This window comes from Oncorhynchus gorbuscha, linkage group LG01, assembly GCF_021184085.1.
Source record: "Oncorhynchus gorbuscha isolate QuinsamMale2020 ecotype Even-year linkage group LG01, OgorEven_v1.0, whole genome shotgun sequence".
NCBI classification, from domain to species: Eukaryota; Metazoa; Chordata; class Actinopteri; order Salmoniformes; family Salmonidae; genus Oncorhynchus; species Oncorhynchus gorbuscha.
Window position 1 is genome coordinate 17,664,016 of NC_060173.1, and position 25,342 is coordinate 17,689,357.

Below are 25,342 nucleotides of genomic sequence, written 5' to 3' on the forward strand. Positions count from 1 at the left end.
ACACACGAACTGAAACAAAACGATGTATTGGGTAAGTATGACTCCTTCCACTACATTCTGATCGAAGACCATCAAAGGTAAGGGAATATTTATGTTGTAATTTTGTATTTCTGTTGACTCAAACATAGCGGAGAAATATTGCTTACGTCTGAGCGCCGTCTCAGGTTATTGCATAGTCAACTAATTCTGTAACGTTAAAAACAAATCTGACACAGCGGTTGCATTCAGAACCAGTGTATCTTTCTAACTATATGTAAAACATGTATCTTTAGTCAAAGTTTATGATGAGTATTTCTGTTATCTGGCGTAGCTTTCCATAATTTCTCCGGACATTTTTGATAATTTTATGAACATGGCGTCAATGTAAACCGTGATTTATGGATATAAAATGCATATTATTGAACAAAACATAAATGTACTGTGTAACATGTCATATGATTGTCATCTGATAAAATTTTCAAAAGGTTAGTGAATGATTTATTTTTTAATCCTGCTTTTATAATTTTATATTTTCTGGGACAAAATGGCTGCCTCTTGTCTTTGTTTCGGTGGTGGTCTAATATAAATATGTGCTGTGTTTTCGCCGTAAAACATTTAGAAAATCTGACATGCTGGGTAGATGAACAAGGTGTTTATCTTTCATTTGAGGTATTGGACTTGTTAATGTGTGGAAGTTAAATATTTCTAAGAATATTTTTGCATTGCCTGCGCCACCGTTTCAGCTGAACGGAGGGGTGGCGGACCCTGAGGGGGACGCCTCGCTTTAACTGGTTCCAATGATGGTCTTTAATACAGGGCCGACAGACAAGTTCGTACTTTTCCCCTTCCACTTTCCTCTTCCATTTTTGCAGTAATGCTGCAATTAGTTGGTTGTTATTTCGGGTAGAGCAGACATTTTCATATGTTTTTGTTAGCTGCATGTATGACATAACTCCACCAGTCGTATTCGAACAATTAATCAAATGGCCACGTGGACTGTTTACATTGACCACCCTTGCTGCAACTCGCTGTTTATTGTCTATGCAGAGTCATTTCACCCCTACCTACATTTACAAATTACCTCGACTAACCTGTACCTCCGCACATCGACCTGGCACCGGTACCCCCTGTTTGTAGCCTCGGTATTGCTATTTTATTCTGTTGCTTTTAATTAGATTTTTTACTTCAGTTTATTTAGTAAATATTTTCTTAACTCTATTTCTTGAACTGCATTGTTAAGGGCTTGTAAGTAAGCATTTCACGGTAAGGTCTACACCTGTTGTATTTGGCACGTGACAAATAAAATTTGATAAAATATTTCACAACACATTAAGTGTGTTCCCTCAGGCCACTACCACATATCTGCAAAATACAAAATCCATGTGTACATGTGTGTAGAGTGTCTATGTTATCATGTGTGTGTGTGTGTCCATAGCCTGTGGCACTGAGGAAAACAATCACTCTGTTTTCCCTCAGACTCAGCCTCCCAACAATGGCAGCTTTGTTGCTTCCAGACTAATCCTATTGGATATCTGTACAGAAGCCTCACCTGACCCAGACACTGCAGGTGGAGTGAGGTTTTATTTATTTTTAATTGTTTCATTGAACCTTTATTTAACTAGGCAAGAGGTTAGGGGACAGGGGAAGGGGTGGTGGTGGTGACATACCTGTCGGTGGCGTCCCTTTGGCCCTTGGAACTGTTATGATGGAGTGTCTCTCGGACCACAGCCATGCCATCCGGCAGGCGGTTGAGGCGGCGTGTGTACATGCCCACCCCACCGTCCGTCATGTAGCTGCAGACACACAACAGGCCTGTCAGTCACAGTCTCAGTACATGTCTCAATCCTTGTGTCTGCCCTCTTCTCTCTTCTCTGTCCCCGCCTCTGTCACAGTCACAGTCACAGTCACTTTCTCTGTCTCTGTCTCTGTCTCTGTCTCTGTCTCTGTCTCTGTCTCTGTCCCTGTCCCTGTCCCTGTCCCTGTCTCTGTCCCTGTCTAAGTTTCTGTCTCTGTCTAAGTTGCTGTCTCAGACCCTGTCTCAGTCTCTGTCCCTATCTCTGTCCCTGTCTAAGTCTCTGTCTCTTTCTCTGACCCTGTCTCTGACCCTGTCTCTGACCCTGTCTCTGCGTCACCATGGCAGGCTGTACTAATCCACTTCACTGAAAACCTCAAACACTGTAACGCTCGTCGTTGCATGAAGGAGGGGAACAAAACGCAGTGTGGTACGTGTTCATGATAATTAACAAAGTGAGAAACGAAACAGTTCTGTAAGGTGCAGACACTAACCAGAAAATAACTACCCACAAAACACAGGTGGGGAAAAAGCTGCCTAAGTAGGATTCTCAATCAGAGACAACGATAGACAGCTGCCTCTAATTTAGAACCACACCCGGCCAAACACAAAAGAAATAGAAAACATAGAAATAAAGAAACCAGAATACCACCCTAGTCACACCCTGGCCTAACCAAAATAGAGAATAAAATCCTCTCTATGGCCAGGGCGTGACAGGACCCCCCAAAACCTGACGTGGGCCTCCTTTACGGCGGCGGCTCTGGTGCGGGACGTAGACCCCTTCCGCCTCTGGCTCCCCCTCCCCCCGCTGACCCCGGACTGGGGACCCTCGTTGCTGGAGGCTCCCGACTGGGCACCCTCGTTGCTGGAGGCTCCCGACTGGGCACCCTCGTTGCTGGAGGCTCCCGACTGGGCACCCTCGTTGCTGGAGGCTCCCGACTGGGCACCCTCGTTGCTGGAGGCTCCGGACTGGGCACCCTCGTTGCTGGAGGCTCCGGACTGGGCACCCTCGTTGCTGGAGGTTCCAGCACCTTCGTTGCTGGAGGGCTGTGCAGACGCACTGGAGACAGTGCGCAGAGGTCTGGAGAGCAGGGCTGGCACCATCCGTCCTGGCTGGATGCTCACCCTATCCCGGCAGATGCGGGGAGCTGGGATGTAGCGCACCGGGCTAAGAACGTGTACTGGAGACACCGTGCGCTCCACCGCATAAAACGGTGCCTGACGAGTACGACGCCCGCCATGGTAAGCAAGGGGAGTTGGCTCAGGTCTCCAACCCGACTCTGCCACACTCCCGTGTGCCCCTCCAAATTTTTTTTTGGGGGGGGGCTGCCTCTCAGGCTTCCTTGCCAGCCGTGTTCGTCTCGCCGACTCCATCCTCCGGTATCCCTCTTCGCACTGCTCCATAGAATCCCAGGCGGGCTCTGGCACTCTCCCTGGGTCGACCAACCACCTCTCTACCTCCTCCCAGTTTGTCTCATACCCCTGGCCACGCTGCTCCTCCTTACCACGCTGCTTGGTCCTTTGGTGGTGGGTAGTTCTGTAACGCTCGTCGTTGCATGAAGAAGGAGTGGACCAAAACGCAGCGTGGTACGTGTTCATGATAATTTATTCACCAAAAACACTCAAACAAAGTGAGAAACGAAACAGTTCTGTAAGGTGCAGAAACACTAAACAGAAAATAACTACCCACAAAACACAGGTGGGAAAAAGCTGCCTAAGTATGATTCTCAATCAGAGAAAACGATAGACAGCTGCCTCTGATTGAGAACCACACCCGGCCAAACACAAAGAAATTGAAAACATAGAAATAAAGAATCTAGAATGTCCACCCTAGTCACACCCTGGCCTAACCAAAATAGAGAATAAAACCCTCTCTATGGCCAGGATGTGACAAACACATTACAATCCTGTTACCTACTTGTATAATGTGTCTGACTTCCTGACCCCTATATAGAAGAACCATGAGGTATGTCATCATGAAAATGCACTGTGAGAGTCACAGACATTTATTTGGTTCATATCATAAACAACAAGTGGTCAGGGTTTGTTAGTGTTTCAACCTAAACATCTGCTCACACTAATGTTGTTATTCCACATAGTATGCGTGTGATATCAGAGCAAATAGGACATTTCAAAAAGAAAAAACAAAGAAAATATATCCTGTCAACCTAATAAAAGATTATGGCACAGGCATTCAGAATGGTCACACCATCCCTGCAGGTGGAGAGGTTGGGGTTTGACATGACTGAAGCTGGCTTGTAGACTGAAGATATTACAACATATACAACACAACCGTGCCAAAATCATCTCAGCAGTGTATGCGGAGGGCGTAAGAGACACTCATGCCTCCGCAGCTAAATAAACATTCTCATTTGCTCTCAGTCAACACCAAGTGACTCGCCATACTTACCCATTTTCAGTTAACCATTTAGGGGGCTATTGTCATACCTTTAGCCCAGAGCAACGCCACAGGCTTACCAGTTTAAGGTGAGATAAATGCATTGAGGCAGCCCCATTGAAAGCATAGCTTTACCATCCTCCCTGTGACTTTACATAACCCCCAGCACGGTTTCATGCTAATCCAGGTAACACAGGGAGTGTCAGCTCGTCTTAAAGTGTGACAGGAAATCACAGGTAAGTGTCTCACTGTTTAATATGCCACTCATAAAACATGTAAAACTGCTTCCCAAGGCTGTAATACTACTTTCCTAAGATATTTATGGTATTGTTACAGTAAAGCATTTTCTATCTTTAACTGTTAGGAGAGCTAACCTGGGTTTTCTAAACCAAAAGTGTAAAGGATGATGCTACCATTGTTGTACTGTTGTGTGTACCAGAGTCATTTATAACCATGTATATTAATGGCTTTGGTGTGTATAGATGATGACAGCTCACACATCATTGTTGAAAATATTAATTTCAGGCTTAAGGAAAGCAAAAGGTTAATGTGACCACTGATTAACCTGTCCTGTACGTTACTTTTTGTTTGGCACACTAACTTCGTCAAAAGGTGCAGACCCTAAACTGAAGGCACTAAAAGCCCCAAGAAAAACATAATGGCGCTGGAGGAGATGGCTGCCGTTTTACAGTCCCCTAACCAATTATAACGAAGATGCTGTGAGTCGAGAAGCAGGTGCAGGTGAAATGTTTAATAAAACAACAAACATGGAACAAGACAACATAACAGTAGTGTCGTAAAAACACAGGATCAATAATGACTGGGGAATGAACCTAAGGGAGTGCCAGATATAGAGAAGGTAATAAGTGAGGTAATGGAGTCCAGGTGTGCCTCATGATGACGTGCAGGTGCACGTAATGATTGATGCCAGATGTGCGTAATGATGGATCCCAGGTGTGCGTAATGATGGTCCCCAGGATTGGTTGGTAAGTATACCGGCGACGTTGAATGCCGAAGGGGAGGAGAGGGAGTAGATGTGACACCAATTGTGCTATTGTGTGTGTTTTTAATGTGTTATTTGTAACTTATTTTGTTTATAATGTTTTGTTACTTATTTTTACTTATTACTTATTTTTCTTAAAACTGCTTGTTGGTTAAGGGCTTGTCAGTAAGCATTTCACTGTAATGTCTACACCTGTTGTATTTGGCGCATGTGACAAATAAAATTGGATTTGATCTATAGCCGGCAAGATGACGGCCTCGGCCTGTATCCTGGCAGGCATCCTGGCAGGCATCCTTGACAAACAGTGACACACAAAAGTACCATACAGTGCATTTGGAAAGTATTCAGACCCCTTGACTTTATCCACATTTTGTTACCTTACAGCCTTATTCTAAAATTGGTAACATTTTCCTCATCAATCTACACACAATAACCCATAACGACAAAGTGATTTATTTTTTTTAGAAATGTTTGCAAATGTATTAAAAATAAAATAAATACCTTATTTACATATGTATTCAGACTCTTTGATATGAGACTCGAAATTGAGCTCAGGTGCATCCTGTTTCCATTGATCATCTTTGAGATGTTTCTACAACTTGATTAGAGTCCACCTTTGGTAAATTAAATTGATTGAACATTATTTGGAAAGGCACACACCTGTCTATATAAGGTCCCACAGTTGACAGTGCATGTCAGAGCATAAACCAACCCAGGTTGAAGGAATTGTCTGTAGAGCTCCGAGACAGGACTGTGTTAAGGCAAAGATCTGAGGAAGGGTACCAAAACATTTCTGCAGCATTGAAGGTCCCAAAGAACACAGTGGCCTCCATCATTCTTAAATGGAAGAAGTTTGAAACTTCCCTGACTCTTCTTAGAGCTGGCTGCCCGGCCAAACTGAGCAACCCTATGGTCACTCTGAAAGAGCTCCAGAGTTCCTCTGTGGAGATGGGAGAACCTTCCAGAAGGACAACCATCTCTGCAGCACTCCACCAATCAGGCCTTTATGGTAGAGTGGCCAGACGGAAGCCACTCCTCAGTAAAAGGCACATGACAGCTCGCTTGGAGTTTGCTAAAAGGCACCTAAAGGACTATCAGACCCTGAGAAACAAGATTCTCTGGTCTGGTGAAATCAAGATTGAACACTTCGGCCTGAATTCCAAGCGTCACATCTGGAGGAAACCTTGCGTCATCCCTTCGGTGATGCATGGTGGTGGCAGCATCATGCTGTAGGGATGTTTTCAGAGGCAGGGACTGGGAGACTAGTCACGATTGAGGGAAAGATGAACGGAGCAAAGTACAGAGAGATCCTTGATGAAAACCTGCTCAGGACCTCTGACTGGGCCGACGGTTCACCTTCCAAAAGGAAATGGTCTATATTAAAAGGGTACATCATTTAATATAATAGGCTTTTACATTTCAATATTTGTGCACAATTTCTCCTTAAAATAACAAAGGAATACAAAAGGCACTAATTTCGTGGAATGACCCAGTACTACTTGATCGTGAGTGATGAGTGAAAGACACTCACCAACCTTAATCAAAGCACCTTTCATCTCAGAGATCAGGAAGTACCAATTACATGCAAAGCCTGGCAGCACTAAAACATTAACAAACAGCCGGAATTTCCTCTGATAAGCACAAGCCCTAAATAGCAGCCACACTTCCTAGTAAGGATAACTCTTTTGAGTGTTTCGAGGCCGACTGATTGGATCTATAGGCAGCTATTGAAGCTGAGTTGGACAGACCAGTTGCTGACTAACCAGCCAGACAGGTACGAAGCCCTAACATTTGTCAGAGGAGTGAGTCTAGCCTATTGCTTTCCTGTGAACCAACTACAGCACCCAATTGTGAAACAAAAGATGAGTTATGATTAATTGCCTTTCGCAATGAGATACACCACAAGAGATGACTCATTGACTGGCTCAGAGTTATTAAGCAAGACATTAAACAAAAATCTAATGTAACCAAACCAAGTACACAACAACACATTTCCAAACAGGTCTATGGTACTATACACCAGTAGCAACCACAACCCACCTGACTATAGCACAAGGCCATAGAAGTGGTCTAATGTTGGTCACTCTCACTCTTCCTAGGGCATTAAATCAATCAATTGAAGGTCCAGTTTAAATCTCTGCCAATGTTTGGGTTCAGAGCTGTGTGCCTGCAGTGGGCCATCCATTAACTCTGGTTACTGAGCAACAGCAGATCCAGTTAGTCTGCAGGTCCTTTATTTGCACTAACATCACAAGCCCCCATAAGTTTACTGAACTCTCGATCACGTGAGGTGTTGGGTTAAAAACAGAGTGAAACACACTAGAGTTGACAGGTGAACTCACTATTATGTCTATGTGTTCACGCACACCCTTTGATTAGTGTGGTTGACCTAAACTTCAACAAAGTGCTATCATATCACCAAGACATTCCGAATCAACTTGTATTAAAACTTTCCAGAGCAGGACAAGGACCGTGTTTCCACTGTCATTCTCTATTGCTTCTGTTTCCTAGAGGAAAATCGGATAATACGGATGATTGTGGTGAGTAACATGCAAGTTCTCCAGCATCCAGTCCCTGTCTCAACCTGTGCCGTAGTGCCCTCAAAGCTCATCACTAAGCTAAGAACCCTGGGACTAAACACCTCCCTCTGCAACAGGATCCTGGACTTTCTGATGGGCCGCCCCCAGGTGGTAAAGGTAGGCAACAACACATCTGCCACGCTAATCCTCAACACGGGGCCCCTCAGGGGTGCATGCATAGTCCTCTCCTGTACCCTCTGTTCACCCATGACTGCATGTCCAACCACGACTTCCACACCATCATTAAGTTTGCCGATGACACAACATACTGCCTGATCACCGACAATGATGGGACAGCCTATTGGGGGGAGGTCAGAGACCTGGCAGTATGGTGGCAGGACAAGAACCTCTCCCTCAACGTGATCAAGACAAAGGAGATGATCGTGGACTACATGAAAAGGAGGGCTGAGGAGGGCCAAACTTCCTGCCATCCTGCCATCCAAAAGGAAGGCCAAACTTCCTGCCATCCAGGACCTCTATACCGGTGTCAGAGGAAGGCCCTAAAAATGGTCAAAGACTCCAGCCACACTAGTCATAAACTGTTCTCTCTGCTACCACACGGCAAGCAGTACAGGAGACCCAAGTCTAGGTCCAAAAGGCTTCTTAACAACGTCTACTTCCAAGCCATAAGATTCCTGAACAATTCATCAAATGGCTACCTGGACTATTATTTTTTTACACTGCTGCTACTTGCTGTTTATTATCTATGCATAGTCATTTTACCCCTACCTACATGTACATATGACCTCAATTACCTTGTGTCACGTGTGCTCCCTCTCCGGCCTCTAGGTCACCAGGCTGCTCGTTAGGGCGCACACCTGTCACTAGCGTTAGGCGCATAATGACACTCACCTGGACTCCATCACCTCCTTGATTACCTGCCCTCTGTCACTCCCTTTGTTTTCTTCCCGAGTCGTCATTGTTTCTGTTTCTGCTTCATGTCGTTGCGCTGTTTGTGTTTCCTTCATTTATTCATTAAATGTATTCACTCCCTGAACTGTCTTCCTGACTCTCAGCGCACCTTGACTAACCTATACCCCACACATTGACTCTGTACCAGTACCCCCTGTATATACCCCACACATTGACTCTGTACCAGTACCCCCTGTATATACCCCACACATTGACTCTGTACCAGTACCCCCTGTATATACCCCACACATTGACTCTGTACCAGTACCCCTGTATATACCCCACACATTGACTCTGTACCAGTACCCCTGTATATACCCCACACATTGACTCTGTACCAGTACCCCTGTATATACCCCACACATTGACTCTGTACCAGTACCCCCTGTATATACCCCACACATTGACTCTGTACCAGTACCCCTGTATATACCCCACACATTGACTCTGTACCAGTACCCCTGTATATACCCCACACATTGACTCTGTACCAGTACCCCTGTATATACCCCACACATTGACTCTGTACCAGTACCCCTGTATATACCCCACACATTGACTCTGTACCAGTACCCCCTGTATATAGCCCACACATTGACTCTGTACCAGTACCCCCTGTATATACCCCACACATTGACTCTGTACCAGTACCCCTGTATATACCCCACACATTGACTCTGTACCAGTACCCCTGTATATACCCCACACATTGACTCTGTACCAGTACCCCTGTATATACCCCACACATGGACTCTGTACCAGTACCCCTGTATATACCCCACACATTGACTCTGTACCAGTACCCCTGTATATACCCCACACATTGACTCTGTACCAGTACCCCCTGTATATACCCCACACATTGACTCTGTACCAGTACCCCCTGTATATACCCCACACATTGACTCTGTACCAGTACCCCTGTATATACCCCACACATTGACTCTGTACCAGTACCCCTGTATATACCCCACACATTGACTCTGTACCAGTACCCCTGTATATACCCCACACATTGACTCTGTACCAGTACCCCCTGTATATACCCCACACATTGACTCTGTACCAGTACCCCCTGTATATACCCCACACATTGACTCTGTACCAGTACCCCCTGTATATACCCCACACATTGACTCTGTACCAGTACCCCCTGTATATACCCCACACATTGACTCTGTACCAGTACCCCTGTATATACCCCACACATTGACTCTGTACCAGTACCCCTGTATATACCCCACACATTGACTCTGTACCAGTACCCCTGTATATACCCCACACATTGAGTCTGTACCAGTACCCCTGTATATAGCCTCCACATTGACTCTGTACCAGTACCCCTGTATATAACCTCCACATTGACTCTGTACCAGTACCCCCTGTATAGAGCCTCCACATTGACTCTGTACCAGTACCCCCTGTATATAGCCTCCACATTGACTCTGTACCAGTACCCCCTGTATATACCCCACACATTGACTCTGTACCAGTACCCCCTGTATATAACCTCCACATTGACTCTGTACCAGTACCCCCTGTATAGAGCCTCCACATTGACTCTGTACCGGAACCACCTGTATATAGCCTCCACATTGACTCTGTACCGGAACCACCTGTATAGAGCCTCCACATTGACTCTGTACCAGTACCCCCTGTATATAGCCTCCACATTGACTCTGTACCAGTACCCCCTGTATATAGCCTCCACATTGACTCTGTACCAGTACCCCCTGTATATAGCCTCCACATTGACTCTGTACCAGTACCCCCTGTATATAGCCTCCACATTGACTCTGTACCAGTACCCCCTGTAAATACCCCACACATTGACTCTGTACCAGTACCCCCTGTATATAGCCTCCACATTGACTCTGTACCAGTACCCCCTGTATATAGCCTCCACATTGACTCTGTACCAGTACCCCCTGTATAGAGCCTCCACATTGACTCTGTACCGGAACCACCTGTATATAGCCTCCACATTGACTCTGTACCAGTACCCCCTGTATATAACCTCCACATTGACTCTGTACCAGTACCCCCTGTATATAGCCTCCACATTGACTCTGTACCAGTACCCCCTGTATAGAGCCTCCACATTGACTCTGTACCAGTACCCCCTGTATATAGCCTCCACATTGACTCTGTACCAGTACCCCCTGTTTATAGCCTCCACATTGACTCTGTACCAGTACCCCCTGTATATAACCTCCACATTGACTCTGTACCAGTACCCCTGTATATAGCCACATTATTGTTATTTTATAGTTGCTCTTTTATTTTTAACTTTTGTTTATTTAGTAAATATTTTCATAACTTAGATTTATTTATTTTAAAAAAAACAAGCCCTGAGGGCTTGTAAGTAAGCATTTCACCGTAAGGTCTACCTACACCTGTTGTATTCAGCATTTCACCGTAAGGTCTACCTACACCTGTTGTATTTGGCGCATGTGACAAATACAATTTGATTTCAGTTGATATGATGGCAAAATTAACATCTTATTTGCTCCAATTCTAGTGAGATGAAACACACAGCATATGTGATCACATCATCAACAGACGTATCCTGACCTGCAGTTGGCTCTGTGTCACATGATTCACCTCTGTGGAATAAGACTCGCCTTAACCTCTGGTTGAGTGTTCACGGGTGTGTTACCACAGAATCTCTGAGGCCCAGTAAAGGAGAAGACTGCAATCAGCCTTGGACCAGAATTCTTTCTCTAGGAGTGCATGTTGTATATGAATAGAAGAGACTTTTGTAAATGATGAGAGCTTTCAGTGTCTCGTGTCATCTCAATGCTGAGGAGAATATTTCCCATGACCTGCTTTCTCTCTAGGGCACAAAGGCCAGATTATTTTTAAATCGAACTCTATTCAACTTCAGCCTGATCTGAACAAGCATGCCCATCGACACACAGTCCAATCAGAATCTCACAAGAAAGAAACTGGAGAATCCGTGTCCATCCAACCTCATACTGGGAATCTGGGATGTCCCTCTTTGGTAAACAAACAAGTAGGCTCTCTGTGAAACTCCATAAGCACACAGACAGCTCCACTGCATTTTAGTTCACCAGAAGAACATTCTTTTCCACTGAAACGCTGCGTTTGCCCTGCAGCATTGTGTTACAGAGGCAGTTGCAGTGCGTTCTGTGTGGTACGTTGGATGTACCAAACGTATGTGTCAAACTGTATGTGTAGACGGCTTGACAGAAATGGTAGCAGAAACTTTTGTTGCACACATATCCAGATGATGCTGCGTACTATTGATGCTGTCGGTGTGATCGAGGCGTCAGGATTTATGACTGGAAAATAGTACTGTGTTGCCTTATTCCCATGCATCTTTGCTTCAATGTCAAGGTTGTACCCACAGCCAAGACAACGAAGCCTGACAGTATAGCCTGGGCTAGTGGTTCATGTACACATTGTATTTATACTGCCTGAAACAGTTACTGCTTTTCATAAGTTAGCAATGTACAGAAAAAGCAGGATAGCAAATAAATATTGTCTGCTTTGTTAGTAGGCATTTATGATTATATCATAAGGGTGTCTGGTTGGATGTGTCAAGAGAGATGGATGATCAGATTAATGATGCATGTGAAAGCACATTTAAAAGTAGATTTAGAACCCTGCTAACTTCCACTCATTTCTTTTACAGCTTTCCAAATAAGACAGCATGTTATCAAGCTATGTTCCAAATGGAAGATGATGTCTGATATCATAAGTGATCTCCCATCTGTTGCTGTCACAGATTCAGGAGTTTTCTCTAAGCTACTACTGACAAATGAGAGACATTAGCAGAGAGCACTGCCAGACACTGAAACACTGCCATCTATTGGCAGGAAACCGAAAAGTGAGACATTCATTAACTGCGCTACATCCCTGTGGTGTAGTAGTCCATTCAAAGCAGGGTTGGGCCTACTGCTTTCTCCTGGCTCCCTTTGCCAGTTGAATAGACAAAAGTACAAATGCTAAAGGATGAAGAGTTCACTTATATGTCTATCATATCATAAGTAGTCTCCTTTGACTAACAAATCAGTGAAGATGTTTTTACATTTTTTGCGCTCTGGGTTAGATGAAGCTCCTGTCTTAAGGGTAATATAGGCTATGCTGTGTGCACTCACCCACTGGTGACTTTGTCCATGTGGATGTTCTTCCCTAGCACGTCCCCATCGCTCATGTACCCTGTGGTCTCTATGGCAACGCCCTCCAGCTCTTCCATCTTGTCTGACAGGTCACACACAGTGTTACTCTCCTGTCCTGGTGTCTGCCTGCTGCGGAGGTAGCGCCCATCCTCTGGGCTCACCATGCCACTGGAGCTGCCCCGCATCACCACTGCGTACCCATTTCCCACAGAGGGGGCGTCGCCTGCCTGCAGACGTGGGCTGGAGGGGCACAGTCGCCAGGGCAGCGCTGGGTTGGGGCGGGGGGACAGGTTGAGCATACCTCTTCCGCTGATCTCGGTGGTGACACTGATGTCGAAGGTGGTCTCTAGGGTGCTGGGGAGAGAGAGAGAGGGGGAGAGAGACGGTGAGAGAGAGGGTGGCGAGGAAGGGTGGGGTGGGTCAGGAGTCACCACTCCCTATCACTGAGACAACAAACTACAGATCAGAACACTGAACTACACTCCCTCTCACTGAGACAACAAACAACAGATCAGAATACTGAACTACACTCCCTCTCACTGTGACAAGAAACTACAGATCAGAACACTGAACTACACTCCCTCTCACTGAGACAACAAACAACAGATCAGAACACTGAACTACACTCCCTCTCACTGAGACAACAAACAACAGATCAGAACACTGAACTACACTCCCTCTCACTGAGACAACAAACAACAGATCAGAACACTGAACTACACACCCTCTCACTGTGACAAGAAACAACAGATCAGAACACTGAACTACACTGCCTCTCACTGAGACAACAAACTACAGATCAGAACACTGAACTACAATCCCTCTCACTGAGACAACAAACTACAGATCAGAACACTGAACTACAATCCCTCTCACTGAGACAACAAACTACAGATCAGAACACTGAACTACATAGCAACACATTCAAAGTGCTAAACAATAGATGTAAGGGATGGAGAGTACCTATCATGCAAGAGAAAGAGTCTAAGAGATGAGCCAGTCCAGCATGAAAAGCTAACTGCATTTACATGCACTTTAGAGGGCAACTTATCTACAATTAAAAATGTTGTTCTGACTGAACAATCCTACTAGTTGAATTGCATGATTCACTCCCATATGACGCTAAAGAGAGTAGAAATCCATTGGGCATTGTAGAATAGCCCACCAGAAGTGCTCTTCATGGTTTTTCCCCCTTTTATTGACTTCGGAGACAAAAGCAACTTTTAACCTTCTGCTGGCTGACCACAGGGGTCCACTCAACCCCTCCAAGCGGATTTCATGGCTGGGCTCAGGACGAGGCAACACATCTGATTCATCAGGCCAGAGATAAAAGAGGGATGTCTCCACATCAACATCTGATCTACCAGTCCAACTGTCAATCAGGCTAAAGCCTTTAGACACCAAGGCAGAGTCTGTCATGTAGACAAGCTGGAATCCAAATGGTTCACGTGCCAGAAAATAATGGTCCTCATTTTGAATACTTCTTTCCCACATCGATCAAAATGACTGTCATGTTTAAATTTCACCCTGGTGTTCTTTTGCCCTTGTTACTAGATCACTGATGCATTACTGAGACAGTGAAGTCAGGAACAGCCATAACATTGAATCCTCTGCGGAGGTCACTTTGCAAAGGAAGTATGTAATCATGTTTGGGAATTGCTGAGCCAAACCACTGAAATTAACTACTCCTACCATCAGAGCAATACAAATGAACACACACACACACACACACACACACACACACACACACACACACACACACACACACACACACACACACACACACACACACACACACACACACACACACACACACACACACACACACACACACACACACACACACACACACACACACACACAGAGAGATGGTGCAGAAGCAAGGTCAAGGACATACCTGTGGCTAATCTGTGTTCCCCTCAGGCTGGACATGGTCTCCTCCAGGTTCTGCCTCAGATCAGCAATGTCCTTCACCGTCCGCAACCTCCTGGCCTCAGGGTCTTCACCAAGGAGTAGGGGACGGGGGTCTGTAAGAGACAGTCCACCTGAAACAGCTGCCACGTCAAACAACACACATGGCACAGGCTTGTGAGTAAGTACATCCTCATAAATGCGCATATTTCCTGCAAAGATATGCATTAACACTTGAAACAGACCATTCACAACAAAAGGGTCCTTAACGTTACATAACGTACTGTAGCCAATCAAAGCCCAAACCAGAAAAAACTCCATAGGAATTCTGGATGCTTTTGAGGAAAGGAAACATTGAAAAAGTCCTTCACATCAATCAGAACAGGGTTTTCCATCCTGGTGCTGTACAGGACAGTGTCGGGAAGGAGAAAAGCTCAGCCCACTAATTCACCCAAAGCCTTTTTCCAAATTAAAATGAGCCATAGGTGAGTGGAGGGTTTTGCAGGGCAAATTCAAATGTCAAGGCACTCCAGGGGGGGCTTGGAGGAAGCCCAAACGAGCCCATTCACAGGGCTAAACCACCCCTTTATAACGCCACTAAACCCTTACAGGCAGCTCTGCTTTAAGAGCAGCCCTTTGATGGAGGGTTTGTATAACTTGTGTGAATGTAACGAAGAGAGCTGACAGAATGTTTAGCAAGCAGAAAAAAGGGAACATGCTCTGAGAGCATTAACAAACATATTGTTCTGATAGTGAATGAAGCCGCGTCTAGTCCAAGAGGTCTGGGAAGTTAAAAGGTAAGCAGCGCCGAAGACCACAGGCAGAGGGCAATGGGGGGCAGCCCCCCCCCCCCCCCACACACACACACACACACACACACACACACACACATGTTTCTCAAATATGTCCAGCATGGTGAGCAGGATCTCCTCGTTGAATTGAGCGATCCCAGACACAAGTCTGCTGCAGGTGCACCTGGTACAGCTGGCTCCGCCTCTTGCTGGACACCTCCACATAGTTCTCCTCCCAGCTCTGACCTCTGACCTCCTGGCAGTCTGTTTCAGGGTCACAGGACTCTGTATGCCCACTTCCTGGTCTCTCCACCACAGGGGTGTTTGGCTCACTGGCATGCGTCGTCTAGTGTCGTCTGGGATTGGTCTGTTGGGGATGTGACAGGGTGGCTGGTTGTGCTGGCTGAAGCCTCCCAGGGTAATGCTGCCCAGAGAGAGCCTGGTTCTGCTCCTGTCTTGGCTGGGTGAAGAGTCATTGCTGCTGCCAGTCTTAGCAACACCCTCACCACTTCTGTGAGGAAGCACGTCTTCTCTCTCCATGTAGTCCTTACTAGTTGCTCCAACTCCTTGACACTTTTATATGTCCAGTCCGGGATAAGTCCTGTCCGGGATAAGTCCTGTCCGGGTTAAGTCCTGTCCGGGATAAGTCCTGTCCGGGATAGGTCCTGTCCGGGATAAGTCCTGTCGGGATAAGTCCTGCCCGGGATAAGTCCTGTCCAGGATAGGTCCTGTCCGGGATAGGTCCTGTCCGGGATAAGTCCTGTCCGGGATAATTCCTGTCCGTGATATGTTCTGCCCGGGATATGTCCAGTCCGGGATATGTCCAGTCCGGGATATGTCCAGTCCGGGATAAATCCTGTCCGGGATTGGTCCTGTCCGGGATTGGTCCTGTCCGGGATAGGTCCTGTCCGGGATAGGTCCTGTCCGGGATAAGTCCTGTCCGGGATAGGTCCTGTCCGGGATAGGTCCTGTCCGGGATAAGTCCTGTCCGGGATAGGTCCTGTCCGGGATAGGTCCTGTCCGGGATAGGTCCTGTCCGGGATAAGTCCTGTCCGGGATAAGTCCTGTCCGGGATAAGTCCTGTCCGGGATAGGTCCTGTCCGGGATAAATCCTGTCCGGGATAAGTCCTGTCCGGGATAGGTCCTGTCCGGGATAAGTCCTGTCCGGGATAAGTCCTGTCCGGGATAGGTCCTGTCCGGGATTGCCACAACCTCTCCATGACACATTATGGTTCTGATCGGAACAGAGTGTAAGTAGATGCTTGTTTTCTTGAATGTCCTTCAGCCCAGAAATTACAGAAAGAGAATGATGTAGCTGCCACACCTACCGCAGCGCTGACACACCTACCCCAGCACTGACACACCCACCGCAGCACTGACACACCTACCCCAGCACTGACACACCTACCCCAACGCTGAAACACCTACCCCAGCGCTGACACACCTACCGCAGCGCTGACACACCTACCCCAGCACTGACACACCTACCCCAGCGCTGACACACCTACCGCAGCGCTGACACACCTACCCCAGCGCTGACACACCTACCGCAGCGCTGACACACCTACCCCAGCGCTGACACACCTACCCCAGCGCTGACACACCTACCCCAGAGCTGACACACCTACCTCAGCGCTGACACACCTACCGCAGCGCTGGCACAACTACCCCAGAGCTGACACACCTACCCCAGAGCTGACACACCTACCCCAGAGCTGACACACCTACCTCAGCGCTGACACACCTACCGCAGCGCTGGCACAACTACCCCAGCGCTGACACACCTACCGCAGCGCTGACACACCTACCCCAGCGCTGACACACCTACCCCAGCGCTGACACACCTACCCCAGAGCTGACACACCTACCTCAGCGCTGACACACCTACCGCAGCGCTGACACACCTACCTCAGCGCTGGCACAACTACCCCAGAGCTGACACACCTACCCCAGCGCTGACACACCTACCCCAGCGCTGACACAACTACCCCAGAGCTGACACACCTACCCCAGAGCTGACACACCTACCTCAGAGCTGACACACCTACCGCAGCGCTGACACACCTACCCCAGAGCTGACACACCTACCCCAGAGCTGACACACCTACCCCAGCGCTGACACACCTACCTCAGCGCTGACACACCTACCCCAGAGCTGACACACCTACCGCAGCGCTGACACACCTACCCCAGCACTGACACACCTACCCCAGCACTGACACACCTACCGCAGCGCTGACACACCTACCCCAGCACTGACACACCTACCGCAGCGCTGACACACCTACCTTAGAGCTGACACAACTACCCCAGCGCTGACACACCTACCCCAGCGCTGACACACCTACCTCAGCGCTGGCACAACTACCCCAGCGCTGACACACCTACCCCAGCGCTGACACACCTACCCCAGCGCTAACCACTCTTCCTGTGGTGACTGCTTTATATTTCCTCAGAGTGATGGAAGAAGGGAGAAAGGCCTCTCCAGTCATCCACACACACACATACACACAGTGTGTTTGGTGAGGAGCCTTGGCATCTCCATGACATCCACAGCCTTTAACATGCAGATGAGCTCTTTCTGTTCCATTCAGTCTGGTCTTTCTCTCCCTCCTGGCTGACATGGTAGACACATAGACACAGAGCCCTGGCTGGGGCTGCCTCAGGACAACATTCCATCACTTCACCAGTCAACTCTAGGGTCATATCAAGCCTCTATCTCCACTCTGTCAACGAATCATGCAATTCATACAAAGCTCAACTTTTCTCAATTTTTCCAGTGTGGCAGCAGAGCAGCGCTCCAAATGAACGGTACACACCACTTACTTCCTGGCTGAGAAACTCAAGAGTTTCCAAGTGAGTTTTTCCATTCACTCTGTATGCAGCATTAACAGTGCTGTTAATTGCATTCAGACAGGCTTTGTGTGGGCACGCCAAAGCATTGTGAACTTTGAGGCAATATCTCTGATCCATCACGAAGAGGCTAAAAATAATCCACAGGAAACTGGGCCTTTTGTTCTCCATGGTGGCATTTTGATGCACTCCTCACTATTTAGTATTGACATGTTTAGCTGGGAAGAGAGACCCTCATTTGTGCCTGGGAACAACAAGAGGCTGAATTTGTTTTTCCCTGGGACAGGATCCTTTGTTGCTAATGAGATATTTGCCAGCTTGTGAAACATATTACAGTTCACAAGAGTCTCATCTTCTTAACATTTAACGTAACAGTGTAAAAAATACCAAAGAAAAACTGATGTGGAAATTGAAGTCATAAAGCACAGTATGAAAATGCCCTGTTTCAATCAATTGAATAACCACTTAGCAATCACATGATTTCCAGTATGCTTGGAAGGATATAGGATTTAACCAGTGAGACAGACATTGTGAGGTACAGCTACACACATACTCTGCATGTAAATCATAGTGACCCAGTGTTACCTGTGAGGTCCTCCTGGGAGTTGTCTGCTGACTTGCTGATGGCTGCAGTCTCTCTGTGACCTTCCAGTGACCCCGCTGCCTCCATCATCATGTCTGCTCCAGTCACATCAGGCTGAGACCTACAGGACAGGGCAGGAACAACAAGACAATGAGGAGCGATACAACAGAGTCAGTCTGCCTCTCTCTGCGCTCCGTCAGGAGTAAAGAGTTCCCACTAAGTATATGTAGTTCAGTCCTCTCCAGTTAGTTATTGACTAGAATTTAGAATTACACAGATCCCGACAGTCAGTTAAAAGGTTTGAGACGTAGTATGTATAAAATGTTTGACATTGTGGTATATTCCTACTATTAAACTATGAAAGCTCAAATTCTGTCCATCAAAGCAGGCATAGTACCTGTACATGAATGGTGCAACAGTGGCAGTGTTGGGGTGATTGTATTGCTGCTGAGGATGAGGTAGCTGGACACTGATGGTGTTGCTGGCTGTGGTGGCCACTGGGGGAGCTCCGTTGGTATTGTGGTGTTGATGGTGAGACCTCCCTTCAGAGGAGGCCAGGCTGGAGCAGGAGCTGGAGCTTCTGCTGTCCAGCTGGCACTTGTGCACCGAGTGGCCACCACCCCCACCGGCCCTCAAACTGCTGGGCCTGTCTCCATCTCGACCAGAAGAGGGCACCCCCGAGGTCTTCCCTGCCTTGAACCCTGGCTTTTGTATTCCGCTGTGTGCTGCTGGGGCTGAAACCTCCTTTTTGCCACTGCCAGCCTTGCCTCCTTTTGGGATGAGGCTGGTACTCTTAGTGTTCCTCTTGGGCTCTGCTGAGTCTGAACCTACTCCCTCCTGCCTGGTGTCATCCCTGGGCTCCTCCTGCTCTGTGATGAACCCCCGCTTGGAGCCTCCCTCCCAGGCCTTGTCCCTCTCCTTGGGCCTGGCCTTGTCCTTCTCCTTCTCCCCAGTCTTCAGAGAGCTCTTCTGGGGGGTGAGGGCCCTGCCGAAGGTGCGCTGGGCAATGCCCTTCAGGGCAAGCTTGGGGCTGGTTGCCATGACACTGGGGGGCCGGGAGTTCCCCTCTGCCTCCTCTAGGTGGTCACTGCTGGTGGGACGCGACTCCATCGACTCCGTCTCCTGCCCTGTCGGCCTTTCAGTCAGGACTCCAGTTGCCTTGGAGCCTCCTTTGCTGTTGAAAAGCTTGAATTTCTCCAGCATGGACTTCTGGGCGATGACTTTAGGGAGGACCTCTAGGGGTGTGGCCGCGGGCTGCCTGGTGGGAGGGTCCTGTTTGACAGACAGCATGGAGGAGGTGGCGCTGTGCTTGGTGTTCAGGGGCTTACTCCTCCAGGGCTTGCTGCTGTTGCCTGCATTGGGCTGGGGGTTGGAGGAGGAAGAGCAGCCATTGATGGGCCCTGGAGACAGACCGTGCTCAGTCATGATGGGAGAGGCCGTGGTGCTTCTCTCTGTGGAGAAACCAAAACAGAGGCAGGGAGAGATTTTTTTATATTTTTTTATTTAACCTTTATTTAACCAGGTAAGCTAGTACAGTCATTAACACAATAGTCACAATAGTCATGATGTTGCCCTCTTTGGGTACAGCATCACCATCCCCCGCTCTCTGCTTCTATAACCAGACTGCTGTGGTCAGAGTGAGGTCGTAAATTCCTAGGGAAGACCCTGCCATATGGCCACACAGTATAGAGATAGAGTGAAGTTTCATAAAGAACAAAGGAATTTCTTCCACCTCACAGAACTTGAGGTCCGAACAACGTTTACATTCAGGAGAAGGTATCAAAGATCGGTGAAGAATCCAGCAACGAACTGGTCCGTGTGTTACAACTTGGGGAAGCTCATGGGAGACGGTGTGGCCACATTACCATAACACTGTTTATATAATAGCCTCAGATCTAACTCACCATTGTGATCTCTACAGTGCTGTCGGGACACTGGTATATTCTTATTTAGAAGACCATTTTAGGAAAATTGCCATTTTACACATCCTCTCTTCTAGCTCAAAATGAAAACACATACGCGCTCAGATCTGAATCTTGTTTTATGCTAAGAGGCCTGATCTTGAATTCCCTCCAAGCCAACCTAAAACTCCAGGACCTGATGTCCCCGGACGAGTTCAAAGGACAAATAGATGAACAGGTTGTTGAGACATGTATTTGTTTCTAGTTGTCACTAGTTTGTGTTCCTTGTTTAAGGAAGCATGTTGTGTACATATGAATGTGTTCTTAATGGACTGGACTGGTTAATATAGTTAAGTGATAATGCCTGAAAAGACAGTGTTTGGGGGATATGTTGGCACAGTGTTGTTAGGCCGAGTGGAGATCAAGATTATAAATTGCCTGGCTGGGCTGATGAGACAGAGAAAATAGACATTTTAACTAGAGGTCGACTGATTAATTGGAATGGCCGATTAATTAGGGCCAATTTCAAGGTTTCATAACAATCGGAAATCGGTATTTTTGGGCGCCGATTTGCCAACATTTGTTTTTATTTGTATATACCTTTATTTAACTAGGCAAGTCAGTTAAGAACACATTCTCATTTTCAATGACGGCCTAGGAACGATGGGTTAACTGCCTTGTTCTGGGGCAGAACGACAGATTTTCACCTTGTCAGCTCGGGGGATCCAATCTTGCAACCTTACAGTTAACTAGTCCAACCCAATAACGACCTGCCTCTCTCTCGTTGCACTCCACAAGGAAACTGGCTGTTTATGACTTCAAGCCTATCATCTCCCGAGATGAGGCTGGTCTAACCGAATTGAAATGGCTAGCTAGTTAGGGCGCGCTAATAGCGTTTCAAACATCACACGCTCTGAGCCTTCTAGTAGTTGTTCCCCTTGCTCTGCATGGGTAACACTGCTTCGATGGTGGCTGTTGTCGTTGTGTTGCTGGTTCGAGCCCAGGAAGGAGCGAGGAGAGGGACGGAAGCTATACTGTTACACTTGCAATACTAAAGTACCTTTAAGAACATCCAATAGTTAATGAAATACAAATTGTATAGAGGGAAATAGTCCTATAATTCCTATAATAACTACAACCTAAACCTTACCTGGGAATATTGAAGACTCATGTTAAAAGGAACCACCAGATTTAATATGTTCTCATGTTCTGAGCAAGGAACTGAAACGTTAGCTTTCTTACATAGCACATATTGCACTTTTACTTTCTTCTCCAACACTTTGTTTTTGCATTATTTAAACCAAATTGAACATGTTTCATTATTTACTTGAGGCTAAATGGATTTTATTTATGTATTATATTAAGTTAAAATAAAGTGTTCATTCAGTATTGTTGTAATTGTCATTACTACAAAGAAATATATATATATTTTTTAAATCGGCCGATTAATCGGTATCAGATTTTTTTGGTCCTCCAATAATCGGTATCGGTCGACTTCTAATTTTAACGTCATAGATTAGACACCGGCTGGAATGCGGTTTTGACCAATCAGCATTCAGAATTAGATCCACCTGTTGTATAAAGGTTAAATAATAACCTACCTCTAAGTCCAGTAGTCTGCATGGGCAACAAAAAGCAGGGAAACCTGTTTCAGCGGATACACCTTTCTAACTAGGCACTGTGATCCCAGTGTGATCCCAGCCTCCAACCTGTCATTTTACCATGCCTAAGGGAGGTGTATAAAGTAAAGTGACATAGCTAGGAGACATTTACATTTCAAATCCAAACTTCAGCGGCAGGTTGTGCATAGTTTAGAGAGTCTGCTATGTGGAGTGCCTGGGAGGTAGTCAATCATGAAAGCCTGTCTGTTCTTGCCAACTCAACACTGACCAGTGACCACATACAACTGTCACGCACACACCTCAGCTCACAAATAACGCTCTAACAATGTTGGGTTTTGTAACACATCCATAGCGTAATAACACACATACAATTCTCTTGGCTTATCTTTTGTGGACCTCAGAGGCAGCATCGACTTCATTTGTTATCAGGCTCACCTTTCAAGCTCTTTAATCATTTACAACATATCTACTGTATGTATTAATAACCTTGGCTAGAAAGTAAGGGGTTTTAAGTGCAACATTTATCAGCAGTGTTACATACCAGGTACTACTATATGGTAACAGTCTCCAACAAATCCTGATGCAAAAAATGCATGCAACACCTCCAAACGATTATGTAAGCTGTCTCATTCAACAGGTCCACTGACACCAACTCTGCATATCACTGGCATATCACTGGCACATCGCTGGCACATCGCTGGCACATCGCTGGCACATCGCTGGCACATCACTGGCACATCACTGGCATATCACTGGCATATCACTGGCACATCACTGGCATATCACTGGCACATCACTGGCACATCACTGGCACATCACTGGCACATCACTGGCACATCACTGGCATATCACTGGCACATCACTGGCACATCACTGGCACATCGCTGGCATATCACCAGCACATCGCTGGCATATAGCTTACATATCACCAGCACATCGCTGGCATATAGCTTACATATCACTGGCACATCGCTGGCACATCGCCGGCATATCACTGGCACATCACTGGCACATCGCTGGCATATCACCAGCACATCACTGGCACATCACTGGCACATCGCTGGCATATCACCAGCACATCGCTGGCATATAGCTTACATATCACCAGCACATCGCTGGCATATAGCTTACATATCACCAGCACATCGCTGGCATATAGCTTACATATCACCAGCACATCGCTGGCATATAGCTTACATATCACCAGCACATCGCTGGCATATAGCTTACATATCACCAGCACATCGCTGGCATATCCAGTAGGTATCCTGGCCTCACTTTGTCCACCACCAGGCTCTGGTTTACAGGACATTTCTCCAGACACTTTGCCAAAAGCACTTAAAACCCAGTTAGTTCAACCATATAGTCCGTATCTTCAGCATTCCTCCCTGTGCTGTGAAATGGTTTGCTTACAGCAGCCCAGGCAGCTGCTCCAGGGTCTAACAGTCAAGTGCAGTGATAAACTGTTAACACCAATCATTTACTAGACAGGCTCACAGTGTTCATGTAGAAACACTTTAACGGTCATGAGAATGTAATTTCACCTCAGTCACTCACGGCTACATACAAGTATTCTGTAGTACATCGTGTAACTAGAAAAACGCTAACACTTTATTTGACACATTGCATCATAACATGTTATAATATGTCATAATATGTCATAAAAGCTGTCATGACACATACATTTAAAAGTGTTGTGACATATATTGCACTATTTGATGGTTATGGTTATGTCTGGTTATGACCCCTACATAAGAGTGTCAAAGCCCACAAATCCTAACACACAAAGCAAACCATTCCATTGTAACTGTAAATAGAATGTTATATTGCATTTCCTAAAATTGTTTTTCCATTGTAATTGTACAAACACTGATGTCAAACATGTGCTTAGCCCAATTCTGTCACTGATGACTGGGATGAATGCAAGGAGCAGGACAAAACACCCTCTTTGGGACTTATGACAGACATATGGTCTCGTACATTATAGGCCTACCTGGCTTATATTATTACCCTTACAACAACAACAAAAATGTTCTGTGTATAGATTCTATACATTTCCATATTTTGGAATCAAATTGTGTTTGTTCACAACATTATTATTGTAGTCCTCCATGGTTTTGCTTTAATATAGCTGCATGTATATTTAGTGCTACCACTAGAGGGAGACATTCGACCTTTTAGCTGCAGGTGTGACACTCTGATCTGGTTCACCTGTCCTTGTGATTGTCTCCACCACCTCCAGGTGTCGATTATTATCCCAGGTGTATATATCCCTGTGTTTCCTGTCTCTCTGTGCCAGTTCGTCTTGTTTGCCAAGTCAACTAGCGTTTTTCCTTGCTACTATTTTTTCCAAGCTCTGTTTGTTTCTAGTCCTCCTGGTTTCGACCGTTGCCTGTCCTGACTCCGAACCCGCCTGCCTGACCACTCTGCCTGTTCTGACAACCAGCCTGCCTGACCACTCTGCCTGTTCTGACAACCAGCCTGCCTGACCACTCTGCCTGTTCTGACAACCAAGCCTGCCTGACCACTCTGCCTGTTCTGACAACCAGCCTGCCTGACCACTCTGCCTGTTCTGACAACCAGCCTGCCTGACCACTCTGCCTGTTCTGACAACCAGCCTGCCTGACCACTCTGCCTGTTCTGACAACCAGCCTGCCTGACCACTCTGCCTGTTCTGACAACCAGCCTGCCTGACCACTCTGCCTGTTCTGACAACCAGCCTGCCTGACCACTCTGCCTGTTCTGACAACCAGCCTGCCTGACCACTCTGCCTGTTCTGACAACCAGCCTGCCTGACCACTCTGCCTGTTCTGACAACCAGCCTGCCTGACCACTCTGCCTGTTCTGACAACCAACCTGCCTGACCACTCTGC

At 46.7% G+C, this 25,342-nt stretch overlaps 1 protein-coding gene across 11 annotated transcripts in view; it reads right to left on the reverse strand.

Annotated features, from left to right (window-relative positions):
• Nucleotides 1-25,342, reverse strand: part of LOC124033928 (neuron navigator 2-like) — a 179,579-nt gene that overhangs the window by 62,069 nt on the left and 92,168 nt on the right. For all 11 annotated transcript variants that reach the window (XM_046346457.1, XM_046346418.1, XM_046346390.1 and 8 more), the window contains 5 exons: nucleotides 19,344-20,397; nucleotides 18,949-19,067; nucleotides 14,706-14,862; nucleotides 12,788-13,162; nucleotides 1,647-1,772 (listed from right to left, as the gene is read on the reverse strand). In XM_046346457.1, coding sequence (XP_046202413.1) covers nucleotides 1,647-1,772; nucleotides 12,788-13,162; nucleotides 14,706-14,862; nucleotides 18,949-19,067; nucleotides 19,344-20,397 — 1,831 coding nt within the window. The remainder of the gene's footprint in view (nucleotides 1-1,646; nucleotides 1,773-12,787; nucleotides 13,163-14,705; nucleotides 14,863-18,948; nucleotides 19,068-19,343; nucleotides 20,398-25,342) is intronic.